Source organism: Microtus oregoni, unplaced genomic scaffold, assembly GCF_018167655.1.
Source record: "Microtus oregoni isolate MIOR12 unplaced genomic scaffold, Mior012 000005F_ref0000423, whole genome shotgun sequence".
NCBI lineage: Eukaryota > Metazoa > Chordata > Mammalia > Rodentia > Cricetidae > Microtus > Microtus oregoni.
The window spans coordinates 22261448-22287557 of NW_024543064.1; the positions used below are offsets into that span (position 1 = coordinate 22261448).

The 26110-nt window shown below is 54.9% G+C and overlaps 1 protein-coding gene across 1 annotated transcript in view; it reads right to left on the minus strand.

The window, feature by feature from the left end:
- Window positions 1–1669: 1669 nt before the first annotated feature.
- Window positions 1670–26110, minus strand: part of Sdc3 (syndecan 3) — a 33361-nt gene continuing 8920 nt past the window's right edge. Inside the window, exons 2-5 of the mRNA XM_041651929.1 lie at window positions 10412–10529; window positions 8424–9046; window positions 5837–6125; window positions 1670–5232 (exon numbers count right to left, since the gene is read on the minus strand). Coding sequence (XP_041507863.1) covers window positions 5066–5232; window positions 5837–6125; window positions 8424–9046; window positions 10412–10529 — 1197 coding nt within the window. The 3' untranslated portion in view covers window positions 1670–5065. The remainder of the gene's footprint in view (window positions 5233–5836; window positions 6126–8423; window positions 9047–10411; window positions 10530–26110) is intronic.

Genomic DNA, 26110 nt, shown 5'->3' on the forward strand with positions numbered 1-26110 from the left:
CACTGTCCGGCCTGCACAGAGTTGTCAGAACCTCTAGTGACAGGTCTGGCCAGACTTTATAGCTACGTTGATGAAGGCTGCTGGAAACAAGCCACCTGCAGTGTCCTGCCCCCTGCGTCCTGCCTGCCCCAGTGAGGCCCTGTGTCTTGGAGAGCTCTCTCAGAATTGCCATGCAGTGAGAAGGCTGGCAGTGGGTGGAGGCAGCAGCAGAGGAGAAAACTCTGCCAGGCTAGTGGTACCACAGACTGACACTAATTATGGCTTGTCTCCTCAGTTGGCCGGATTCTGAAGGTCTGAGTAGGTCTGACCTGGTGTCCTGTTGTGTGTGTGTGAGTGTGTGTGTGTGTGTGTGTGTGTGTGACTGTCTGTCTGTCTGTCCTTGTGTCCTGGTGTGTGTCTGTCTGTCCTGGTGGCTTGTTGTGTGTGTATGTTTGTATCTGCACACATGAGCACGCACATGCACAGACACACAACATGCCTCAATCTTGCTTGTCAGGGTATCTTGTTTACTGATGAGTATAGCAGGCTAGCTGACCTGCAAGCATTCAAAGACACATTCCATTGTGTAAGTGTGGAGACTACATATAAGAGCTACCACACCTGGCTTTTCATGACTTCCTGGGATTCGAACTGTGTCAGTTCCAGACACACACCAGGTGCAGAGCAGATAATTTGAGACCCTTTAGTGGAAAGAGCCAAGACAGAGAAAGGCATGAAAGAGAGGCCACTTCCCAGGCCTTAGGCTGCAACCTACCAGAGATGGCGTCCCATCTCCTGAGGAAAAACTCACGAGCCATGAGTGGTTCCCTGGAGAAGCACCGTCTGTAATGAAGCACCCATGCCTACCATCTACCCCTGCCTTGGGGCAAAACAGCTCCGCGTGTATCCCCAGTGGAGCATGAACCACGGTGACTGTAACAACACAGCGGCTTCCGTTGGAAAGGGGAGGAAGAGCCTGGGGACAGGCAGTGGGCCTGGCTGTGCAGGTACCATGCTTCCTCGCTCTTGTGCCCAGCAGAGGCTAGAAGAAGTCTTGCCCAGCTCTGTGCCAGGAGAGCCAGGCCACAGATACATGAGGTCCCAGGTTCCACTCTTCCACCACTGTCTTCAAAAACACCATGAGCAGATTAGCCCTGGGGAGCACTGTGCTGAGCAGGTCCTCACAGAGCCCTTACCTACTCCATGGGGGACACATGATCGTCCCACTTTGTGGCTAGGGAAATGGGCTCAGAGAGCAGAGGGGCTTGCCCAGAGCCGAGACAGGGGAATGCCACCACCTGGATACAAGAATGAGCATATCATGCCCCAAGGCACAGCCTCCTCCTGCATGGCTCCCGTTTCCACATCCTATAGGCCAAGATGTTCTTGGTGGCCTGAACTTGGAGTCTCCCCCTCCCGGGGGGGGGGTGAACCACAACCCCCACCCAACCACAATCACACACAGCCTCACACACAGCCACACAATCACACACACCCTCACACACAGCCGCACTCAGCACCAATTCCCCTCCATTCAACAACCACAGTTTTCACCTCAAGGCTCTCAGCAGGACGCTAATCCATTGCCCCTGGGTCAAATTCTCCCTCTCCCCCAAAGGGACAGTGGCTGAGGCACAAGGTGAACCTCCCAAGCGACCTGCTATTAATCTCACACGTGGACCACACAGCATCTTTTCAGCTTAATTTTATTTCCTCTTATAAATGGGCACAGCACAGGGAAATGTTAAAAAAACAAACAAAACAAACAGAAAACCAAACAAAGCAAGTCGTGTCCTTCCCAAGGCAGGGGTGGATGGGCACCCGCGGTGGGGTGGACCTGGCCTTGGAATCTTTATCCAACTGTCTTTCCTCCATTTCTTATTTAAATTTTGGCCATGAACTCAGGACAGGGATGGTTAATAAACAGGTTATAGGGGAAGAAAGGGTAGGAAGAGCCTGGGGAGGGGAGGAAACCCCGTGCCTGGTTGCCCAGGGGCTGGGGGGGAGGGGCTCTGTACAGGAGAGAGGATGAACCAGTGGGGGGACACTGTCTCGGGGGGCTCTCTGGAGCCACACTGTCTACGAAAAGTATATACATGCATTCACCACGCTGGGGCCAGGCACACCCAAGCACCCAGAGGGCACCTGGAGGAGGCCAGGCCATCAGCCCCTCAGATGGTGACTCCAGGGCCCAGTTTGGGCATCTCTGTAATCTGTACAGTGTGGGCTTCTATTTACAGACACCAAGGCTGGGGAGGCACATCCCAGGGGAAAGCCAGGACAGCCTAGGCAGCCACCCCTGCCCTGAAAGCAATGCTGGCTCTGCTCTCTGTGGGAGCCCCAGTCTGGAGGCCTGGTGGACAGCTAAGCTAAGCCTAGGGGGTCTGGCCCCAGCTTCCTAAGCTCTGCAGGTCTGCCCAGCCAGTCCTGGCTGTCACCCACATGCCTCTGGCAATCAAAGGTGATCAACCTTGCACATAGAGTCCCTAGTCTGACCCCCCAAGAGAGACGAAGCCTAGATCTGCGGCTCTCTGGCCCCAGCTTGTCTTGCTCTCTTGGAAAAACCAGGACCTGGAGAGGTCCAAGACATATCCACTCCTCCCATTCAGAATGCACTTTTCTTCCAGGCATGCCAGCGTCCTGAACACCTTCCCAAGAGCACTGAGGTGTCTCTGGACTCGTGTGGGCAGGCTCTGTGCGTACCTTGTTTCTGGGGTAGGGTGAGGACCCTACCCCCACATTGCACTAAAAAGGAGCCTCAGTTCACCCTTTGAACTGAGCTCTCCTAAACTGTCCTGGCCTCATCGGGCTGCTCCAGGGCATTTGGGCTGCTCACACTGCTAACCTTCAGGTCAGATTTCACCAGCCTAAAGCCTAGACACAGGCCTTGGTGCCTGGGCCCCATACATGAGGACCACAGCCTCTTCTTTCAAATGCAGAGGACACAGGAAAGTGCTGGCACCAGGAGGCCAAACCCACAGCCCCAAGAGCCACCCTGAGGTGTGAGAAGTGGGCTCTGGCTGGGGGTCTCCTGCCCTGGTACTGGTGTCCCGGGGGCTGAGCACCTGGAGGCTGCCTCCCCTAGCTCCCCAGTCTCCCCACCAAAGCTCCAGTCCCCAGGTGGGCAGCCAGGAGTATGGGGTAGGGGCGGGGCACCGGCTCTCCTCTGCTCCCTACCCAGCTCTCCTGCTTCAGGGAAGACCTTGGCCAAGCTCCCTCCTCAAGGTCTGGGCCAGCTGGCTTCCTTACCAAGCTCTAAGCCCCATCAAGGGCGTCATGGGGTCTGGAAGACAGAGCAGAGCCTGAGAGTGGGAGCCCTCCCACCCCAGAAAGACAAGCTGTGTTGATGGCCTAGATCCTGCCTCCACTGCCCAGATGTGGGTCCTCATTCTAAGTCCGCTGTCGAGCTATCTTTAAAAGGAAACAGAAATAACAGGTAGTCACTTGACTGAACCTGGGACATGTGTGAGAGATGGGGGAGGGGTGCTGACCAATCATAACCTAAGCCCTGTCCCTTTGGAGAGCTCTCATGGCACACCCCCTTCCCCCAAGAGAATGGTGACTTGACATTTAAAATATCTCTGAAACAACCCCACTTCTAAGGGTAACAAAGACAGGAAGGTAGACTTGGGGCCTGTGACACCCCTGTCCCCATCGACTGCTCTCAGGGCCTACAGCAATGGGATGAGCCTGCTAAGCTGTGGGTCCGTCCAGTTGTAGCCAGAACTGCCAAGCTGCCTGGTCAGTTGTGTCCACAGAGGACCCAGAGTGGGTAGGCCTTGCCAGGCCAGGGCAGGGGACACAGAGGGCCTGGGCAGAGGCCCACCCTCACAGGCACTTTGGAGACATGTGTCCTGGGAGGCAGAGACGGCTCCTGGCTCAGAGCAGAAAGGAGATACATGGAGACCAGGGACAACCCACACAGCTCCTTGGTCATGGGAGAACCTAGCTCCCTTCCCAGCCTTCAGCCTGGCTTGGAGCATCAAGCCTTCTTCCTTCAGATTTGGCTGGTGGAGGCTTAGCCCCAAACCTCCCTCCCTGTGAGCCCCAGAGAGGAGGGAGACTGCACCTGCGTGGGATTGTGTCTGATGTCAGCCGGGATCAGTATCAGTGCGGCTGGTGTGGGTGGCATGGTGGGGACCGAGTGGAGTAGGGGTGACTCTGGGGGACCCAATATGGGCTGATGCCTACAACTTGGCCCTGCCTTCCTCGGCGACCCAGATGGTGAGAGGAGCCAGGTGCAGGACCAAAGGGTGGGTGTAAAGAGACAGAGCGGGAGGAAGGTGGCATGGTCACCACTGGTGATGATGACAGTGGCCTGCATGGCAGAAGCAGCAGGGTATCAGCACGGCGTGAAGGAGGCGCATGTGTGTGATGTTTCACTGGCTGGGTGGTCAAGACTGGTGTGTGTTTGTCTCCTGTGTGACGCAGAGCAGTGACTGGCAGGGGCTCTGTGGCAGCCCCTCTCAAGGGGGACACCAGAGTGGCCTCCCTCACCACTGGATGCCCTGTGCACTGAGGAAGCCCTTTCCCTGGGAGGCAATGCAGAAAGAGGTGCAGCCTGGGAACGTGTGCACCGGGCAGGGGAGAGAGAGGGGACAGTGACCCCACAATGAGCTCAGGCTGGTGACAAAAGACACCCTCCCGCCCAGAAAGGCCTTAGGACAGCAGCTGAAGGCTGCAGCAGCTGATTTTGATTTGGGGGGCTCGATGTGCCATGTCTTGGTCCAGGAAGCCAGCATGGCAGCCTCTGTAGCAAGAAGAGGACATCAGCAAGCATTGTGGGCCATCTTAGCCCTGGCCCTGCCCCTGTTTCTACCAACAACTCTGGGTGGTGCTTCCTTCCTCTTGTCCACGGGACATAAGATCGATCCTGAAGGCCCAGGCTGGAGGGAGTGGAACTAGAGAGGAGCTCATAAGGGCACAGTCTGGGGCAGATGGCAGCGCCCCGTTCCTTAGAACCATCTGTGTTATGCTGGCAGCCTGGGCAGAAGGAGGCAGGGCCAGGCTCCTTCCCAGGCCCAGGCTGGGCTGTTGTGGGGGCCAAGGACTGGGCAAGGTGGCTGCAGGAGGCACTGTGGCTCTGCTAAGCATAAAATTCCTCCTGCTTGTCAGGCTTCTGGTACGTGACGCTCGCCTGCTTGGGCTCCTCCAAGGTGTAGCTGCCCTCGTCCTTCTTCTTCATGCGGTAGATGAGCAGTGTTACCAGGAAGGCGGCGAAGAGGGCGCCCACCACCCCACCCACGATTACGGCTGTGAAGAAAGAGACAGAGGTCAAAGGCCCGAGGTGGCTTAGAGGGAAAGGGCGTGAGCAGGCTAAGGACCGTGGGTCTGGAGTCACCTGCTATTTCCAACTCCTATCCAATGACTCAACACACTGGTAAGACCGTCCCTAGGAGGGAGGCAGGTGCCCTGGTCCTTGTCAGTGTCAAACATCATAGGTTGTCTTTCAGATGATACCTTAGAACCATCCGGAAGGAAAGGCCCCGTCCCCTACACTACCAGACCGACCTCCCACTGTCTCCATGAGGAAATGGGAGATTCCACCAGGGAATCTTGAATCAAGGCCTTGGGTCAAGCTGGGCCAAAGGTCAAGCCAAAAGACAGGGCAGAGATTAGCACCGAGTAAATATGTCGTACAGGGTCAATCGGGCGACTCCAAAAAGCAGGAGTCCAAAGTCTGTCTAAGGGAGGGCCACAGGGTATCAGGGAAGTTTTAGAGGGAGGGAAGAATGCAGGAGGAAGACGGAGAGAGGAATGGGGGAGATTCTGGGGTAAAGTCCCTGCTCTCCCTTCCCGGGTACCCACCCCCTGCCCTGTACCCCTCCCCCACCCACAACCTGGAGCCTGGCCTTACCTACGAGCACCTCCTTCCGCTCTAGGATGCTCTTCTGAGGAAGCTGGGCCGCTGAGCTGCCTGAGTCGATGGCGTTGTCATGGAGACCAGGGCCTGGGCGGGCACCTTTGGGCAGTGTCCCCAGTGGAGGTGAGGGCTTGGCCGCAGCTCCTCCCACGGCCACCACTTCATTGGCTGTGTCGGGCTGTGTGGTCTCTTCCTGCAGCTCAATGTCCCCACTGGGCCCTCCGCTCGCAGGCACCTCTGACTCTTCCCGGGTCGTGGTCAGCAGGGACTCTGGAGTCGGGGTCTGCAGATGGGGTGGTATGACCTGGGGTTAAGACCAAGCCCTCCCAGGATGCTCCACACACAAACCTTCACCATGCCTTCACCAGGTGGGGCCAGCACTTACCATGCTCAGACCTCAGTGCACTACAAAGAAGGGATGAGTGGTGAACAGGCCCAGAGAGGTTGGGTGACTTTCTCAAGGACACACAGTAAACACAAGGTGGAAGAAGAACCAAAATCTAGACCTATCTAACTCCAGAGTCTGTGCTTCCAATCACTGGACCTCATATTGCTGCTGTCAGGCTGGCCACATCCTGTCCCCATCCTGTCCCCATGACTTCCTCTCCAGCTGCCTTAGAACAATCCTTGGTAGATTCCTGTCCAGGAGTAGGAGTTGTCGGGGGCCTGCTAAGCCTGGCTCTCTCCCCACACATAAGTTGGTCCCTTTACCTGGAAGCCAGTCTCTGAGCAAAGCTGAGGGAGTATGAGCTGGTATCCCCAAACCGAGCGGTGTACAGCTCTACACTGCCAGTGAGAGCAGCCGGGAGCTGAGGGGAAGACGCTGGTCTGCGGGGACTGCTGGGGGAGGGGCACAGCTGCTTCATGAGGGTGTGGTGAGGGTGGACTTCTCACAAGGCTACACCTGCATCTGGTTCTGGGCTCCATGGCTTGCTATTGTTTCCTCTTCCTGTGAGGCCCCCTCTCTGAAGGAAGGCCCTGGGACTGTGTCCCATAGGGCTGGCTGGGGCCCCAAGAGGGACTGCAGGGCTCCAAGGGCAACTCCTCAGCCTCAGGGCCCCTGTGAGGTTGATGGCAGGGTTCTCTGTGGCTCTCCAGAGTCATCATGTCTCCTTCCAGCCCTGGACATACACACACTGTTTTTCCAGACAGGGTTTCATGTAGCCTAGACTGACCTAGAACTGGTTACATAGGGAAGGGCAACTTTAAACTTCTAATCCTCCTGCCTCCACCTCCCAGGCGCTGGAATCACAGGCTTGTGCCAGCACACGACTTCCTTTGCACGTTCGTGGTACAAACGCCAGGCTGTAGCCCCTGCAGTCTTCCTCCCCTAATGATCCACAGTCCCCCTGCCCTTCTCAGCCTAACCCTATAGCCCTGGAGCCCCAGCTTCAGGAGCCCCAGCTTCAGAAGCCCCCAGCTTCAGGAGCCCCCAGTTCCAGGAGCCTCAGCTCCAGAAGCCCCCAGCTTCAGGAGCCCCAGCTTCAGGAGCCCCAGCTCCAGGAGACCCCAGCTTCAGGAGCCCCCTTCCAGAATTTGAATCCTGATTCAACCATTACCTGAGGGACCTAGAAAAATGACTTCCTCTGTCTCACCTGTAAAGAGGTGATGACATCACCATGATGGAGGGGGTGGGGGTGGTGGAAGTACTCTGGAACAATGCTGTGCACCTGGAAGCCAGGTGTTCCCCCTCAGCACCCACTCAGTCACCCTCGGCTCATGCTGATGACAACAACCATGTCGAAGGTGACCGTGATAACGGCTGAGCACCTAGTTGGTTCTAAGAACAGCCACGTGTCAGGAAATGCCATCTGCAAACAATGACAGGCCTCTCTCTCCTTGTCTCTCTCTGTCTCTGAAACAGTTTTTCTGTGTAGCCCAGGCTGACCTGAACTTGCAGCAATCCTCCTGCCTCAGCTTCCCAGTGCTAGAATAACAGGTGTGTGCCACCACATCCACTACCTTCTCTTGTCTTTCCCTCAAAGATAAAGAGTTGAAGGCATAGAAAGGACCAAACACCAGCTCATTATGTCTCAAGATTAAAAAAAAAAAAAAAGATGGCATAGGGTTTAAAATTTAGGCTGACAACCTCTGTTTTATTCTTTGTTTTTGGTTTGCTTCGTTTTGTTTTGAGACAGGGTCTCACTATGTAGCTCTGCCTGGAACTAATCTGTAGGACAGGCTGGTCTCGAACTCACTGAGATCTGCCCACTTCTGTCTCCAAGTACTGGGATTTAAGGCATGTGCCAGCATGCTCTGGCAAGCCTGGAAATCCCTTAATACACGCCAGACCTGAACCCCTAGCTAGGTCCACCCACCATTCCCCAACTCCAACCCACAAATCCACCTAATCCCCTATTAGTATCTTGGCTCAATAGTAGCCACACCCACCTGTCCTGGCTCTCTGACCTCACACCCCACCCCACCCCATCCAGAGGCTCACACTCCCCAACCCCATCCAGAGGCTCACACTCAGCATAGACACCAGATGCACCTTGCCTGGCTCACCCCGGCACCTCCCAGTCCCTGCCCAGCCCACCTCTGCTCACTCTGCACGAACACCCTCTTCCACTCTTCTCACCTGAGCCACCTCCGTTGGTCCAGGAGCAGTGGTCCCCAACGGCAGGGTACTCCTCTCTGCAACATCAGGCTCCTGGGTGGTGACTGGCCGAGGAAGGGCTCGTGGCCTCGAGGTAGCTGTGCTCACCAGCCTAGGTGTGGGGGCCTCCGTGTCCAAGGCAGCCACAGTAGTGGGCGGTGAGGGTGCCGGTGGGGTAGTGGCCTGGGCTGTGGCAGCTGTGGTCAGGGGAAGAGGCAGCAGCCCCTGTAGGCTGGTGGTCCTTACGTCAGCGGTGGTGGCCGTGGCAGGGGGTACCGCGGGAGTGCTAGCGGCAGTGGTGGCTGCTGTGGCAGGTGCCGTGGCCATGGTAGGGGCCCCCGTGGTAGTGGCAGCCGTGGTAGATGTGGTGATGGAGATGGTGGTGGCTTTCTGGCTGGGTTCTTCCAGGACTTCTGTCACCTCTGTCACCAGCGGGGGACTGGTAACTGGTTCCGGGCTGGGGTGCTCAGAAAGGAGGTCCTCAAACGGGGTATCCACGGGCTGGATATCTGTCGTGGGGAGCACGGCAGGCGCAGTGGGTGCAGCCAGGGCCATGTCGGGAACGAACCGCATGGCTGTCTCAAGGCCAGATTCCTGCTCGAAGTCTGAGGGGAGTGGGGAGAGGGAGAGCCCTGGGGAGTGGGTGCTCCTCACCGCGAGATCCCCAGGCAGCACTGCCTTCCCAGCAGCACAGCCCTCTCTAACCAGTTTCCCCAGGAAAACAGGAGAGAAAGGAGGTGGTTTGATCAGATGAGTTAGCCTGTGCCTAGCCAAAATCCGCGAGAGGGCCACCACTTCCAGGCAGTCTGCTCTGACTCTGCCAACCCACTCTGAGACCTAGAGACTGGTGAGTAAAGCCTCTGCCCTGTAACTCCACTCACGGTTACAAGACAACGAGGCCTGGCTCTTGGGAAGGGCCAGAGGCAAGGACATGTCCCGTACAAACTCAAGGCAGTAGGGACACTGAGTCATCCCGCCTCCCAGGCATAAGCAGAGGACCAGAGGGGATGAGGGCATCTTGAGGGACATTTCCCCATTTCCCAGGTCACATAAATGATTCGGGGAGGGATAAGATAAGAGACTGGGAAGGGGAGAGAGGAGCGAGTGAGGAGATGTGAGGAGCGGCCAAGAGGAGCCAGGGTCATTGAGGGCTGAGCAGGTGGAGAGAGTAAGAGCAGGGAAGGGAGACTTCAGAGGAGGGTACCACGTTAGTGAGGGAGCAGTTTGAAACAGCAACTCCAGGAAGGCCGGAGGCAGAGTTGGAGCAGCCAGCTCAGGAACATGAGCCTGGGACAACCTCATTAGACACCCGTCCTCTGGCTGGGCCCATTTCGGCACCCTCTCTGATCCCATCTCCAGGGCCACACTGACTCCTGTCCCCACCTCCCAAGGCCTCTGAGAGGAACGTAAACTCCTCAGCAAGTAGGAAGATTGGGGGGCACCGCAGGAGTCAGAAGTCACCCAACTGCCTGATCACAAGGTTAGGGTAGAGCTGCTAGATCAATTTGGTACCCCAAATTGCCAAAGGCAGGAAGGTAGACGGACATCAGTGTCTGACCCATAGCTGATTGGCCTTCCCCACGACAGCAACCCAATCCCGGGTCCCTGAGGCCCCTTAGTAGCTCTGCCCTCACCCTGAGCTTGGCCACTGCTGATGGATCCAAGGGGCCACCTGCTCTAGACTAGATCAAAAAGTCATCCCTGCTGAGGACTTCCCATGTCCTCCATATGTAGATAGTGCAGAGGCCCCAGCATTGGGGAGAGGCCTAGGTTGCACACACAGACACAGAACAAGAGTCCCGGGCTCTGAGAGCTTCCCAAGACTACTCCCTCCCAGAAGGATGCTCTGCCCTCTTCCTTCTTGAGGTCTTGACCTCCATACAGTGACAAGATTCACTCAAGTGGCCTTAAAGGCTCCTGGGCTGGTACTAGATGCCCGAGACAGGCAGGGAGACCTGGGGATTACTTACAGCCAGAGCCAGACCCCGAGTAGAGGTCATCCAGTTCATCATCAGGAAACGAGTCGTCGTCCCCTGAACCCTCAAGGTCCACCGGCCTCTCAAAGTTCTCGCTGCGCCAGCGTTGAGCCTGGGAGGGTGCAGACACACACGGGGCTAGGCACCCAAAGCATTGGCCTGTACAGGCCCAAGAGACAGCAGGCACATTCACGGGCAGAGTGACCCTTATGTGCTCCAGAGAGCTGGGTGTCAGCAGGTAGCCACTTCCCACCTACCCAAGGCCATGGCAGCAGGGCTCTCCCTTACCAGCCAGCTGCCACTAGGTACCACCGGCTGCCTGCACCACAGCAAGGGGCCCCTTACACAGGATGGGCTCAGAGCATACAGTGCTGAGTCTGAAACCAAGACAGGTTGCTTGCAAACGGGGCAGGTTATCCATTCCCTTTGTGCTTTAGTTTCCGCATTCAGCAGACGAAAAGTGGCTCCTCATGGAGCACAGTGACAAGAATACCCTGGCATCCTGCAGACTCAACACAGGTCCACAGTCACCTCTGTGTGAAGAGCACCCACCGACAAGACCCCAAGATGGACTGGGAAGGGGGCAGGCACCAGCCCTATCCACAGTTGAGAAAATTGAGGCTCTGCTGCTCAGAGGGCTAGGAGTTAAATGAGGTTTGGGATCCAAATGGCACCCCAAATTGCCAAAGGCAGGAAGGTAGACAGACAGTGCTGGGGAGACTTGGGGTCCAGGAGAGAAGTTCTAGAATAGGGGAGAGGAGGCTGCTCACACTGAGCCAGCCCCAGCTTGTCCCCTAACAGAATGTTAGCTCCTGCTTGCCTAATCCCATAACATATGCGGGCCCAACATCTGCTCGGGTTCCACACTTCTACTTCCAGGGGTCAGTAGACTTCTGCTAGGGTCTAGCTCCCCAGGCCTATGACCCCTTCAGAGTCGGAACCTAGGAAGCCTGGAGCTGGCACTGCCAGCTCTAACTGTACCCCCTCCTTAGAAACCCATAGTTGCAGCCAGCACTAAGGACCTCAGAGACAGGTATGTGGACTCCCTAAGTGGCCCTGATGTGCTGTGCACCCTGGCCATGGTCCCCACGCTGGTGTGAGCTCGAAGCCAAGTGCATTTACATCTTACAACTGAAATCCAGAGAGAAAGGCACACAGGCAAGGGAAGCTGAAGACATCCTGGGGTGGTCAAGGCAGCTGCCTCCCTCAGACTGGCCCTGACTGCCCTTCAGCTTCACCTAGCACCTTCCACAGCTCCTGGTCCCTCATTTCTTCTCAGTCATGCTGGTCTCTGCCTACAGCATCCTTCCAACTCCCACTCCAAAGTCACGTCTGAAAAGCATCCTACGCTCCCAAGTCATGACGCCTGATGCTCATGAGCAGTTTTGCTTTGAAGTACTGAAGTCGAGGGCTGTCCCCGTTCACCCTCTATAAAGGATATGCTCTACGAGGAGGGGCTGCATGTCCAGCAAGGTTCCTGGTACTGAGTAGGCTAAGGACAGAGTTGGAGTTAGGAGACATGTTTAGCTCCTGGGGGCAGCATTGGAGCTGGGATGGCTGGGGGTGGGGCTGAGAAGTCACAGAGGGCCCCGTGTCTAGACAGTGGGTGGGTTTCCCTTGGAAGTCAATCATTTTCCAGAGCAATTGCACGTGACAATGAAAACCGATCCCAGGGATCAGGAGGTCTCAGTTAGTGCCTGGGTATCAGCCCCAGCTATCAGGGGGTAGGCAGGAAATTGTGCAAGCAAGGGGAGGAACTAAATAGGCACAGCATTTTGCACTCAGCCTCTCACACCCCTGCCACTCATGGGCCCTGGTACACCAGCACCTGCTCCAGAGACCCAGCCAATCCAGCCAGGGCAGGGAGCCAGGAGGTACCCCTCATACACCACACACACACACACACACACACACACACACACACACACACACACATGCACGTCTGGAACTAATGAATTAATCAGTATTTACTTTCTACCAGTGAGTCACGGGGTGGAACAATTAGTGTAATTGTCCCTGTGACTAATCACTGGGTCTTCCTCCTTTGTCAAGATCCCAGGAGCTCAGAGCAAGCCCGTCATCATCAGCCAGCTCACCCCTGCCCAGCACACATGCCCCAGGTCCTGGGGCTGCAGGAGCCACATGCTTCTGAAAGCTAGAGTCTCTTGGGGGCTTTGAATGCCCGTCCCACTAGCTGTCCAGCCAGAAGTCGGGTATCACAGCAGGATGGGGACTAGGCAGGGATTTCTGTCTTTCTCTCCTTCAAGACAGGTTAGGTTCTAAGAAATCTGTTATTCCAGAGACCTCAAAACAAGAGTGAACACAGGTGCCAAAATGGGGGAGTTAAGGTTTCTCAGTGGCCAACATAATACCAGCCACCAATACTTTTCAGAAGGGCTTGCATAAACCTAGAAACAGCTCCAAAGCCACAGAGACCCTGCCTGTGACACAGCCAGATACACAGACATGCACCAATACACACTCAACTAGAGGCAGCCACTGAAGGCAGCATGCCGGCATGCCTTTGGGGGCATTGAGAGAAGTGGGGTGTTCCATGCAGCTCCGAATTCAGAAAAGAGCATATAGCCTCTCATGAACCTAACAGCCTCCACTCAGGTAGCACTCACCTAGATACTATTCCTCCTGGCTCAGTAGCCATTGACATGACAACGGTTGCCATGACAACCATATTCTCCATAGTTAAGGACCAGAAGCTGCAGCTCCCCCACAGGGTTGGAGAGTGTGGGAGAGGGAGATGGTAAAGGATCAGAGGACAGCAGGGATGGAGAGGGGGAAGGCCAGAGTAGGCAGGCCTGGGGAGAAGGGGAGGTGAGAGAGAGAGAGGGAAAATTCTCACATCTCAATTTAGCCTCACACTCATCAGAGGCTTCTGGGGAGAGGCAGCCTCAGTGATTTCCCAAACATGCCTCCACCAGACACCCTTCCTCCATGATGAGCTGATAGCCCAGTCACCCTGAGGTCACCCTGGGGGTCTCCGCAAGATAAAGGCTGCAAAAATACTGGGGATGCTCCTAGCTCACTCCCAGGGGACAGCAGAAGGGATGGAGGCGACAATCTTCAATCAGCAGTGGAGAAACCCTAAATGTCACAAACCGAGAAGGGGGCCCCAGACAGCATCTCACCCCTGAATGCTTCACACAGACTGAGCACAGTTCTTTGTCACCCCCGTAAAGAACAGACTCCTAATGCCCTGCACCCCATTGGCCTCTCGCTGTCTGACCCTCCATGTGGCTCTCCACAGAGCCAGACTACAGCCTCCTGTGATGAAGCAGCCTGCAGGCACCCATGCCTCAGCGTTTACACACAGTGCCTGAGAGGAGACACGGCTAATGTGTGCATGTGTAAGCTACACACCCTAGCACAACACCATGGCACACACAGAACGATGTACACACACAAATACACACCCCTTTGGACATACACTCAACTACACACACACATGCACACACATACACACAAACACACATGTATACACACCCCAGCACACATACACACACACACACACACCAACACACATATACCCCAGCAGACACACACACATATATATACTTATCCATTCATACACATCCCAGTGGATATATGCCCTTTAGCAGACATACTTATAGATACACACATGCACACACATACCCCAGAACATACACATATAATTTTGCACATACACACACACACACACACCTGTGCACACATATACCCCTCAGCAGACATATAGCCCAATGGAGACAGTTAAAGGCAGCACTGCCAGACCCCAATGCACATGCTCAGTAGAGCTTGTCAGCAATGTATGCCAGCACACACTTGTGTGTCTAGCATACCCCAGTTGTGCACACACCTTAGAGGGCAGGAACAAATGGCTTACCACTGTCCCCACTCAGAAGACTCAGGACCACATGTGCCAAGGCTTACCTCCACGGGCCGATGTCTGCTCCTAGGCCACATGGCGCTCTTACTCGTGTTGCCTGTGCCCCTCAAATACAAGCATCACAACTTGAATCTGACCCCTTCACACTCACACCCACGACACCACCCCCTGGTCCGGCACACACCATGAGCAGATGTTTTCTGCCAGTGGGGACCTGCGCATCAGGCCATGGGCATCACGACCCCCAGGGGTTAATATCCTCAGGCTGGCCTCTAATGGAGGCATGAGCACCACCCTCAACCCTGGTCCCTCTCCCCAGGTGCCACACTATGCTCAGCCAGGGCCCAGGCTTTCTACAGGTGTGGCCCAGCCGATTTGCCCGGCCTGCCACCCACCCCAGCCAGGGCTCAGTACCTGCCTGTGCTTGCGGCCCCACCTGCTCTCAGGCTTGGCCCCAGCGAGTGCCTCTGTTTCACAGCACACACCCTCCCCACAGACTCTACGTAGGCCCATATTTCTATATGGTATGGCAGCCACCTCTCAAGCCGTAGGCCACACCTGAGATGGTCACATCCCCTTCCAGACAGGCTGTCGCTACCCTAACAAAAGATCAGGATGCTGCTCTGCTCCTTCTCTATAATTTGGAGGATGCCTGAATAGAGAGATTCTAATTCAAGCCTACATGACTGAGCTAGCACACAAACCGGGAAGACGTGACAGAGGAGACACAGGTAGAGGTGGATGTGACGAAAAGCCATTCACCTGGTTACCTAGGAAACAGAATGCTAATGATTTCCCCCCTCAGTTTATGTTTTGATATATAAGGCTGTTTGGAGAATAAAGCGAGAGGGATTTCTCAGGATGTGAACTCAGGATTTCATGAGGGATCTCTGAAAATCTCTCTCCCGATGAAGCCATGTGAGTTGTGTCTTTATTCCCACGCCTCCACGCCAGTCCAGAGAGAGAGATAGTTTATGTTGGGATCTGATCCAGAGAAATAATTGCTGGTCCCGGCTGCCACCAGACCCTGACAACTCTACAGGCTCCTCACTGCTGGAGCAGGCCCCTCCAGACTCATGGCTCTGCCCTCATAGAACGGCACAAACTCCCCGTGTACAGAAACGATGTTCCTCCCTCCTTATGACATTCATCTGGAACCGACCCACAGCCTCAACCTTCAGAGACACCAGACCCCTGCCCAGGGATGTGGGGAGCCTGGCCCTGTGGTAAAGAGCCTCCCCTAGTTACCACTTGCTGGCCCACAGGCCCCTCTTCTCATAGCAGGGAGGTGCTGGGCTCACCAGTGCCTGGGCAGAAGGCTTCCGCCTCCATCTCTCCAACTCTCCCACCAGGCCCAAGCTAGGTGAGGCCTTGTGTCAGACATATCCCATCAGTCCACAGCAGCCACTGGCTCAGAGACACCTCCCTTACTCAGAGGTCCTTCTAAGACACCAACAAAGTCCCAAGGGGCCATCTTTACTTCCTCCCTCACCAGGACCTTCTAGAGAGACAGGACAGCGCAGAGTCTGGTCCTTCGGTTCCCCGTTGTCGTGAAATGAGATGGAAAGGGCAGGAATCTTGAGCCACTGGGAAAAGCAGCCAGGACAATGCAAATGATGAACAGGACACCTGGTAAGTGACTAAGTGACAGCTGATTGCCAGTTAGGTTAATGTCTCCACAATTACAGGACTGAAGCCTCAGCCTCCTCCTCCTCCTGGAGGAGACAGACATAGAGGAAACTGTTGGTGCTCAGAGAGGTTGAGTGGCATTGCCAAAGCCACACAGAAAGCTAAAGAGAGAGGCCGGAGGAGGGGAAAGACAGGGAGAGGGGCAGAAGCATTCAGACACATAAATTAGGTCAGCCGCCAGGGGCCAGGAGCCCAGCACCCTGTGCCCCGCTAATCATGCTGCAAAAGCTAGGACAAAATCAAGTGTAATTAATTCTGCCCCAGCTTCCTTCTTCTAATTAGCCAGACTGGGCCTCCACTGTCCTGGTGACCAGAGACAATGTGAGCTGGGCTGGGAGCCCAGCTTTAGGCTCAGACTGTCTTGGATTCAACTCAAGCTCTACCTATGTGCTGGGTGTCTTTGGGCAAGCTATATAACCTCCCTGGGCCTGTATTTGACTAACAGTGACAATAATACCTTATGCTTCCTAGAACTGCTGTGAGGATCTGCTCAGGCAGTGTACAAGGAGCACGTGCGGCCAGCTGGACTGTTGGTGCTGGCTCATCTTCAGCTGGTCTTCACACAGCGCCCATCCGTCCCCACACCAGACCTCAATTTTAAGTCTAAACTAGGCCTGTGAGATCGTGGTGTTCAATTCCCTCTCCCTAAAGATGCAGAGATGGGCGTGGGGAAAGGGGAGCAGTCCAGAGAAGTTGGGCAAGCAGCGGAGAAGGGGAGTGACTTGTCCAAAGACACAGGGGTGATGGCTGGTTCCTGGAGTGGGGCTAGCAAAGGAAAGGTCTCAGCAGAGCCCCAGGGTCCCCGTGCTCTGTCCCCAAAGGCCCTCAACCCTGTGAGAACTCAATGCCTCTCATGCTCACCAGCTCCACCAGGGAGACCCACAGCCTCTCTGCAGGAATGTGGGTTGTGGCCAGACTCTGGGCAGAAGGATGGCCAGGGGTGACAATGACAGCATAGATACCTCAGTCCCTACCCCTTCCCACTCATACTCCCAGCTCCCCCTCCCTCCACCCTACCCTACCCCCACAAGGCAGCACAGAGGGCAGCCCCCCCCCCCCCCCCCGCACTTAGCACATCCCAGCCCGCCAACTTTTCTACAAAGGGAGTCAAGATGGCAGCTGCACCCCTTCCCTGCTGGGTGCTGGGTGCTGGGTGCTGGGATGTCAGCAAAGCCTCCCTCAATCACCTTCCCCAACTCTCTGGTGCCCCAAAATCTCTATCCCTACAGTGGCAGTGACCCACACACACACAACCCAACCCAACAGTGAGCTCCTCCCCACTTCCAAACATGCTTCTATTTCCCCTGGGTAAAGTGAGAAAAAAAATCTCAGGCTGCAAAGTTCAAGTCAGGACCCTGCTAAGCCAGACTTTCCCCAGCCTGCTGGGACTGGGCCCCACAAGAACTGGACCCCAGACTTTCCCCAGCCAGCTGGGACTGCCCCCCCCCCGCAAGAACTGGACCCCAGGGCAGTGTTCTTTGTAAGAGGGGAAACTGGATGCAACTTACATTCCCAACAGGAGACTGTTAATAAGTTAGGGGATATGGACTAGTATGTAGCTGTCAATAACTGTATTTTCACACACCCATGTTGTCTTATTAGGCCCCTAAAAGGCCTGGATGCATTCCAGGAGCTGTTACTTTGTGTGTTTTTGTTTGCTTGCTTATTTGTTTGCTTGTTTGCTTTTTCGGTTTTTATGAAACTTGTTTTGAAAGAGTATTTCAGAAAAGGGGAAAGTTGTCCGTCCGTTGACTGCCAGGAGAGGGACAGCTGAGCTGCTGAAATGACTGCTGCTGGGTCCCTCACTGCCTGAGTGGCCCTGGATGGACACCAACTCCGTCAGCCTGTCCTTTCAGACAAAACAAAGGCAGCAGGACCTTCCTTGGGTGCCATAATGGAAGATGGACCTAGGACGTGTGAGTAGTTAATACCATCACCTTCGAGTTCCAAAGGGAGGCTACTAAACGTGCATGGATTTGAGCCAGCCAAGCGGAAACTGTCACGAAAGCAACATCCCCATATTATGTTTCAGGGAGGCCACGGAGGCCAGCGGATTGTCTAGAGCTGTCTAACGTTTCCCAGTGCTTTGCGTCAGTCTTGAAAGGTTGTCAGGGGGCTGGAGAGATGGCTCAGCGGTTAAGAGCATTGCCTGCTCTTCCAAAGATCCTGAGTTCAATTCCCAGCAACCACATGGTGGCTCACAACCATCTGTAATGAGGTCTGGTGCCCTCTTCTGGCCTTCAGGCATACACGCAGAAAGAATATTGTATACATAATAAATAAATAAATAAATAAATAAGAAAGGTTGTCAGTTCTTCACCCCTGTGTTCCCCCACCCTCTGCTGGTCAGTGACCTCCTCGGCCCTCTTCCTCTGTGGACATTGACCAAAAGGTAGCCGGCTGTAGCTGGCGGTTAGTGGGCCTGGCTGCCTCCAGACCATCACCCTCGCCACCTCACCATGCTGGCCCTAGACACAGGCACCCACCAGCCACCATAGACATGGGGTGCAGGCAGCTACTCCATGGCGCACATTCTGCCTCCTGCGTTTGGATGAAGGACTGACCAGTCCTAGAAAACTAGAGAACTCCTCAGCCCAGGCTGAGACAACTCTGTCACCACCCCACCATCTTAGCCACCTGCTCTTGAATGGCACCCTTGAGACCGCCCTGACACACTGTCCCCAGCCCCAAATTGTGTGAAGAAGAACCACCCATGGAGGCCTCGGCCTCTGGCCAATGGGATACCCCAGCTCCTATCCTGGGACCTCAGTTGGCTTTGTAGGCTTGTTTGACCATGCTGGGTCAGAGGTTCTTCTCATCTCGTGTACAGATAAGGACACTAAGGCTGCTAACCACCAGTGTGCCCCAACAGGACTTGACCCCCTGTCTGAATCCTGTGCCAGGGAACTCCTGAGCCTCCAAGAGGGCACACGGGCCCAAGCTGTAGTACAGTGCATCCCAGGGCATCTTTCAGGAAGACCCTTGGATCACTCCATCACTACTGTGATGCTCCCAAGAGGGAGCGCTCACCACGGGCCCTGTTCATTGGATGCACACAGCCTCAGTTCTCTTCACAAGTCCCTCCCTGGTGGGGTCTTACCCTCATTTCACACATGAGAACCACAGCTCAGAGAGGTGAAGCAACTGGCCCTGAGTCTCACAGCAATGGGACTAAGATACGAAGCCAACATTAGCTGAGCCCCACCAGCTCCTACTGTTCTGGGGCCTCCAGCCGTAGCAGCTCCTGCTCCATGAGTCTAACAGGTTATTTACCTCACGTAAGCTCATATGCTAGGGCCTCGGGTCCCATCCTTCCCAAATCTGCACCATAGGAGGAGAGCTCCTTCACATAAGAGGACAAACAGGCCAGACTCTGATGCTCTGGGCAGTGGAGGCCTCAGGAGCCACCATCCCCATGTCCATGTAGAAACTGAGGCACACGGAAAGACTCACATAAAACACCAATGGAGGTCTGGCGGGCAGAGCACTTGGACCCTGCCTAGGACCACACTTGCCCCCTCCCACCCCGTTTCCAACCTGATTCCTGGTTGTCGCATAGGCCTTCCAAATGAGCAACAACTCAAGCTAGACCAAGGAGGGTCCAAACTCCAGCACTGGCTTTCTGCAGCTGCGTGACCTGGGGCAGAAATTTACCTCTCTGAGGTGTGATTTCTTTGCTTTGCTTATATAAACTTAATAACCTCATTAACCTCAAAGGGTCAGGGGACCTGACACCACGGCCCTCGTAAGAGCCTCCCTTCTCGGCAAGCTGCCCACCTGACCCTCACTCAGTCTCCCTTCTGTAAGCCCTGACCCAGGGCAGAAGGCCATGAGAAGCATGGAGCCTGGCACAGCAGGTGGCCCATGGGCAGATCCCTCCACACCCCCACCCCGCCTTGCTCTCAGAGGTTGGGGTCTGCAGTCCCAGCTCCCCAAACAGTCTGATTCCTTCAGCTGAGCACCTACAAGTGCTAGGCCTCCAAAACAGCCCCTCAAGGAACAAGCTCTTGCCCACTGTCGTTGGGAGCTTGAAACTTTGTCCACTGTGTCAACCCCACAGACACCTGAGGGATGCAGGGACCACTGTGTCAGAAGTCAGACAACAGTTAGCTGATGAAGCTTTAGGGGAGACCACCTCAGACCCCGCTGGAGGAGGGCGGGGGCGGACATCAAAGAACATGGCTACTTTCAAAAAGCAGCCAGCAGTTCCTCAGAATGTGAAACACGGAGTTGCCTATAGGACCCAGGAATTCTATTGTTTTCTTGGTTTTAAACAGAAAAGAAGGGCAGGCGAGAGGTTCAGTTCATAAACCTACTTGCTGATAAGTTAACGACCTCAGTTGATCCCCAGAGTTCACATGGTAGAGGGGAGAACAGAGGCCCACAAGGTGTCTTTTAACCTCCACCCAATAATAAATAGATAAAATAAATGCAACGAAGAACAGAAAAGCTGTGGTGATGAGAAGAGGCAGAAGCTGAAGCCGTTCTGACTGCCCTGCTGAGGTCTGCCTGGGAGCACAGGGCCCATGCCACGTAGACACGAAAATCAAGTAGGAACATCTCTGTTACCAGATGGACCATTACCGTGTCACCATGCTGGCGCTCAGGTGACCCTGTTCTTCACCCGCCTCACCCGATGCGAGGATCCATAAAGCAGGATCCATCCACACAGAACAATGTTGCTCAGCAGAGAGAGCTACAAAGATGGCATAGGCTGCCGCGTGAGTAAACCTCAGAAACACTGCACTGAGGAACAAAGTCAGTTCTGCAGCCCTCGCGCCGCCGCATGGCCCCCTGGGAGGGAGTGCCCAGCCCGGCAGCATGCTGGCTGCTAGGTCTGCGCAAGCCGGGCACGCAGGGAACACCGACCTTGGCACAGGGTAAAAAAATGTTCTGAAATAACCAAGCATGGTGGCATATAGCTGCAGACCCCTCACTTGGGAGGCAGGAGGCTCAGGAGTTCAAGGTCATCTTTGCATTGGAGCAAGCTTGAGGCCAGCCTGGATTACCTGAAACCCTGTTTGTTTGTTTGTTTTTTAAAAAAGGAAAAACCTAAACTTGGTGACAGTCACAGCATTCTGGATGTGTACTACACAACTCTGAATTACAGCAGCTTCCACCCTCCTATGGCTCCCACAGGGTCCCAAGAACTCAGGCAGACTGACCCAAAGGGTGTGCCCTGCAGCCACGTGGGGCCCAGCGTCCTTCCATGTCTCACACCTGGCACCTTGTATGCATCTCCACTCCTGATGCTAGGGCCACTGGTAAGCATAGCAAAGGTCAGCTGAACACCAGTCTGGTGACACAGCGATAGCCCATCTGGTCCTAAGTGACGGGCGTGTGCACACACAGCATGAGCTCCGTGCTTCCAGACAGGACTCAGCAGGACAGCTCAGGATTTAACCACACCATTCAGAACGATGTACATTTTTTTCCAAGACAGTTTCTCTGTGTATTTTTTTTAATTTATTTTATTATTATTTTATACTCAATGGTATGAGGGTCAGATGCCCTGGAACTGGAGCTACAGACAGTTGTGAGCTGCCATGTGGATGCTGGGAATTGAACTCAGGACCTCTGGAAGAGCAGCCGGTGCTCTTAGCCACTGAGCCATCTCTCCAGCCCCCCTCTGTGTATCTTTTACTGTCCTGCAGCTCACTCTGTAGATCAGGCTGGCCTCGAACTCACAGAGATCTGCCTGCCTCTGCCTCCGAGTGCTGGGATTGAAGGTGTTCGCCATCACGCCCGGCTAGAAAGATGCACAATTTGAACTTTCTGAACTGTTTTTCCATTTATTATTGCTGTGCTATGGTTGACTGAGCAAGGGAGGGAAGCCACAGGTAAGGAGACTGTTTACACTTCATGGCATCTGAGTCTCATCTCAGTACAGCTATATAAGCAAAAGTGAGGGGCTGGGCAATGGTGACACTCGCCTTTAATCCCAGCACTCAGGACGGACTTCTGAGTTTAAGGCCAGCCTGGTCTACACAGTGAGTTCTAGGATAGCCAGGGCTACACAGAGAAACCCTACCTTGAAAAACAAAACAAAAAAAAATAAATAAAATAAAAAGAAAGAAGGAAGGAAGAAAAGAAAGAAGGAAAGGAAGGCAGAAGTGTACAACTGAGGCTCAGAGGGAGGGAGGGGCTTGCATAAGGACACTCAGCAGAGCCTAGACTCAAACCCAGACTTTCCAGAGCACTTACCCCACACTCTGGCCTCACCTCTGCGCTCCCATCTGAGTGCCCACCGTCTAGGCCTCAGGGAAGGCTACATGGTGCCCATCTTCAGACAGGCAAACCTCTGCTGGGAGTCCCCAGGTAAGCAGGGCCCAGCCAGACCTCTCTGTATTGTAGGCCACGATCTCTCAAAGGGCCACTGGAGGGTGCCGGTGCAGTTCAGATCCAGAGAGGGCCCCAGAGAAGAGGCAGCTCCCAGATGCCCCCTCAAGAGCTCAGCTGGCTGCTCTAACAACAAGGTACAGGGCCAGAGCGGACCCAGAGGTTGGACACAAGTCCATCTGTCCTCTGCCTTGTGGCTATCTAGTGTAGCCTCAAGGACAGACAGCCCGTGGGCTTCAGGGTCTGTCCCTCAGCCCTACCCACCTTCACTTGGCTCCCAGGCCAAACCTCTACCATGCCAGCAGCAGCTGCCAAGCCCCAGGCAGTTTCCGCTCTCGGCTCCCAGACGGAGGCTCCGTCTGTCCTGAGGCCTGGCCCAAGCCCCAGCTGCCTGCCTTTGTCTAGCAGGTTCTCAGTGTCCCCTCCGTGACAGGATGGAAGGAGTGTGGAAAGCCCTACATGCTGTCTCTGCCCTCATCAGCATCCCAAGATCCCAGTATATATGTCCTGTCCTCCGCGTCAACCTTTAACACACGCTCCCTCCTGGGCTCAGAGTCCACTCCGCCTTCAAGGACTTTGAGGGCTCTGACCTCCACCCACTCTGCAGCCCCAAAACAAAGCCACCACACACCCTCCACCAAGAATTCCTCCAAGACCTGTCCCAGACAAGGTTGGAAGATCCCCCATAATACCTGCCAGGCACCCTCCCTACAGAAAGTTGCATGCAGCAAGGCCAGCAGAGGGCTAGCTGCCTCCAGCCCAGCCCAGCCCAGGAATGAATGAATGGGGGGGGGAATAAGAGAGTGAAGAAGGAATGAATGAATAATTAAGTGAGGAAGGGAATGAGTAAGAAAATGAATGAATAAATGAGAGAGGGGAGGAGTGAATGAATGAGGTTGAATGAACAAGTCCCAGATGGTCTTGCCCAGGATCCAGCTTGGAAGAAGTGTTAGTGACAGAGGGCCTGAGCTGAAAAGATAGCCACCATCCTGGACGTCAGCCTGAGGACTGTTGCCAGGACAGTCTTGTTCACTGAGCCTGGGGTGGGGACGGGGGTGAGGGTGTCAACTGTCACCTCTGGTGGCCGAGACTCCTCCCACTACCAACACACTAGCCACAGTTTGGCCATGAGCTTGGCAGCAGGCCACATGAGTGGAGTAGGAACTACAGCGGGGATCCGGAGACACAAGTACAAGGTGACCTGCCCAAGGACACCCAGCTGACACTCTAGCCACCCTCCTCCCATCACCTCAACACACACCGCTACCCATCCAAACTGGACAGAGCTGAGGGGGGAAGGAACAGAGGTGAGGCTCCCCCCGTACAATTGGACCATGGGTAGTGAGGGGTGTTTTCTCCACGCAGGCCAGGGACAGTCACCTCAGGGTTACAGTCCATGCTGATCCCCCCAGCAGCTCACTCTCACATGCCTCAGGGCCCAGCTGCCCACCCTGGGACCATGCTCAGCACAGCAGCCATGCAGCCACAGCCTGGCCAGCTCAGTGCCAGCTGCTGCCCTACGGGTGACCAACAATGTCCTTATTCACCTCTAGAGCCTCCAGTTCAGTCCTCCCCTCCGCCTAGACATGTCCCCGTCCCAGCTGTACCCATGCTTAGGACCTAAATCACGACATCTCCTGGCTGAGCTTTCTGTTCCTGCTTCATCAGAGATGGCTCAGTACGGAATGGGTGGTGCCAAAGACTCTGAATTGGGGACCACTGCAGACAGGCAGGAACGTAAGTGACGGGAGATGCCCCTCCTGGCCTCTCTCTACTAGCTGTCCCTTTCCTGAGGGACACACAGCTCTTCTCTTCTCTTCTCTCCCACCCTGTCAGCGCCCAGAATTTATGAGTGGCATATAGAACCAACTCTCTAAGGGGCCCCAAGTTAGCTTTTTGGTGGATGAGAGTCAAGTGTCCCTGGCGGTTGGGTAGGAGACAGAGCTCCCAGTGTCCCCTCTGCCCTTGCCTTAATCTCCCTAAGGAGGTCAGATGACCAGCTGCCCCTGACCAGAGCTCTGGACCCTGGGATTAAGGTCTGGATTAGGGACAGGCCTGTTCCCGTGAGCACAGCTCCAGCGCTGTGCCTGCACTGTGCATTCCTCTGTTTTCACATGTGTGCATGCATCATACATGTGCACATGTGCATGCATGTGGAGCCTAAAGTTGGTTTCGGGTATCGTCCTTGATCATGCTCCACCTTCATGTTGAAGCTCCTGCTGAACCCAGAGTTCAGTTTCAGGGAGCATGGCTAGGCAGCTTGTCTCAGGGACCCCTTGTCTCAGCCTCTTGGGTGCTGGGTTGCTAGGTAGACCACCACACTCACCTAGCTTTTACCCGGATTCTAGAGATCCAGACTCTTGTCCTCACATTTGCACGGCAAGAACTTCAACTACTGAGCTACCTCCCTGGCCACTGTGTGCATGTCAGGCCCTCACGATGCAGGCAAGACTCTCCCAGCTTCCCCCACCAAAATGCATCTGCAGCCACGGGGTTGGGGGGTGAACCTCAGCAGCTGGGGAACGGGGAGAGGAGGTCTCTGGGGACTCTTGATCTCCCTGGCATAAACAACAATCTATCTCTGCTACTCTAGGCTCCCAAGCATCAGCTCAGACGCCTGATGAGATCCACATATACCCGCATGCCCATGACCTACGTCCCTCACCCAAGTGTAAGTCCTGAGAGAAACACGATGGAAAGAGCACATGAGAAAGGGTCACCGGATGTCTTCACAGCCTCCAGGCCAGGTCTGAAATAGTTTCCCCACTTCAAGTGAGAACAAGATTCCACAAGCTTCCCGGCTCCCAGAGAGCACAAGGTCCTGACAGAAAGACCAGTATCTACTGTCCTCAAAGCAGCTTTGACCCCAAAGCTTTAGTGGCTGGGTGGGGTGGGGTGGGGGTCAAAGGGAGAGATGAGCTCTTGACCAGCAGGTGAGGGCTCCCGAATGATTGATCATCCCAGCTCTAACTAGACCCTGTCCCCAAGAAACAAGACCTCAAGTACCCACTAAGTCCCAGCCAGGGTTGAGAGGTTCCAATCAGCCAGGCAGAGAGGGAGGGACAGCCTCGGAATCAGAGTAGTGGAGAGAGAAAAGGGGGAAGGGAGGGGACAGAAGATCAGAGGAGGGGGAAGAGAAGCAGAAGGGGACACCTCCAGGTAACCCAGTCCCCAGGGCCTACCACCTTCAGGAAAGGTGGCATCAAAGCAAGCACCCCTACACACCCCACCCCCACCCCCACCCCCTGCCGCTCCTAAACTGAAGCACTATGGCTAAAGTCTCCCCAGCTGCCCTCCACTCCCCTTTCTTCCCCAGATTGGGGGTCATGCGGGGGAGGGCCGGGGAGAAAAGACAAGGTGTTACAGTGAGAAGAACCAGAAATAAATCAAAATGAGGATGTGTGAAAGTAGGGGAAAAGAAACAATACAGCAATGTCAGACTGGGGAAAATGAAAGAAAGTGAATGTGCGAATTGGGCAGGGAGATGACGTAATGGGGAAGGGGGGAATAGCAGCTGCAACAGTGTATCCAAGACAGGGCTCCCCAGAGGGGAGGTAACAATGTAACCCTGTGGGGAGCCAGACAAGATGAAGCAATGTAATAGGATCAGGGCTTGGCAGAGAATCTTAAATGTTCAGAAGAGCAGAGCCTGGGAATTGAGAAGAGGTAGGGGCAGAAGAGGCCTCCCTCAGTGTTCCGCGGCCGCTAGGAAGAAGGGCCATCTTGGCTGGACTCTGAAGCACAAGTAGAAGTTCACTGGGAAAAGAGAGAGAGAGAGAGAGAGA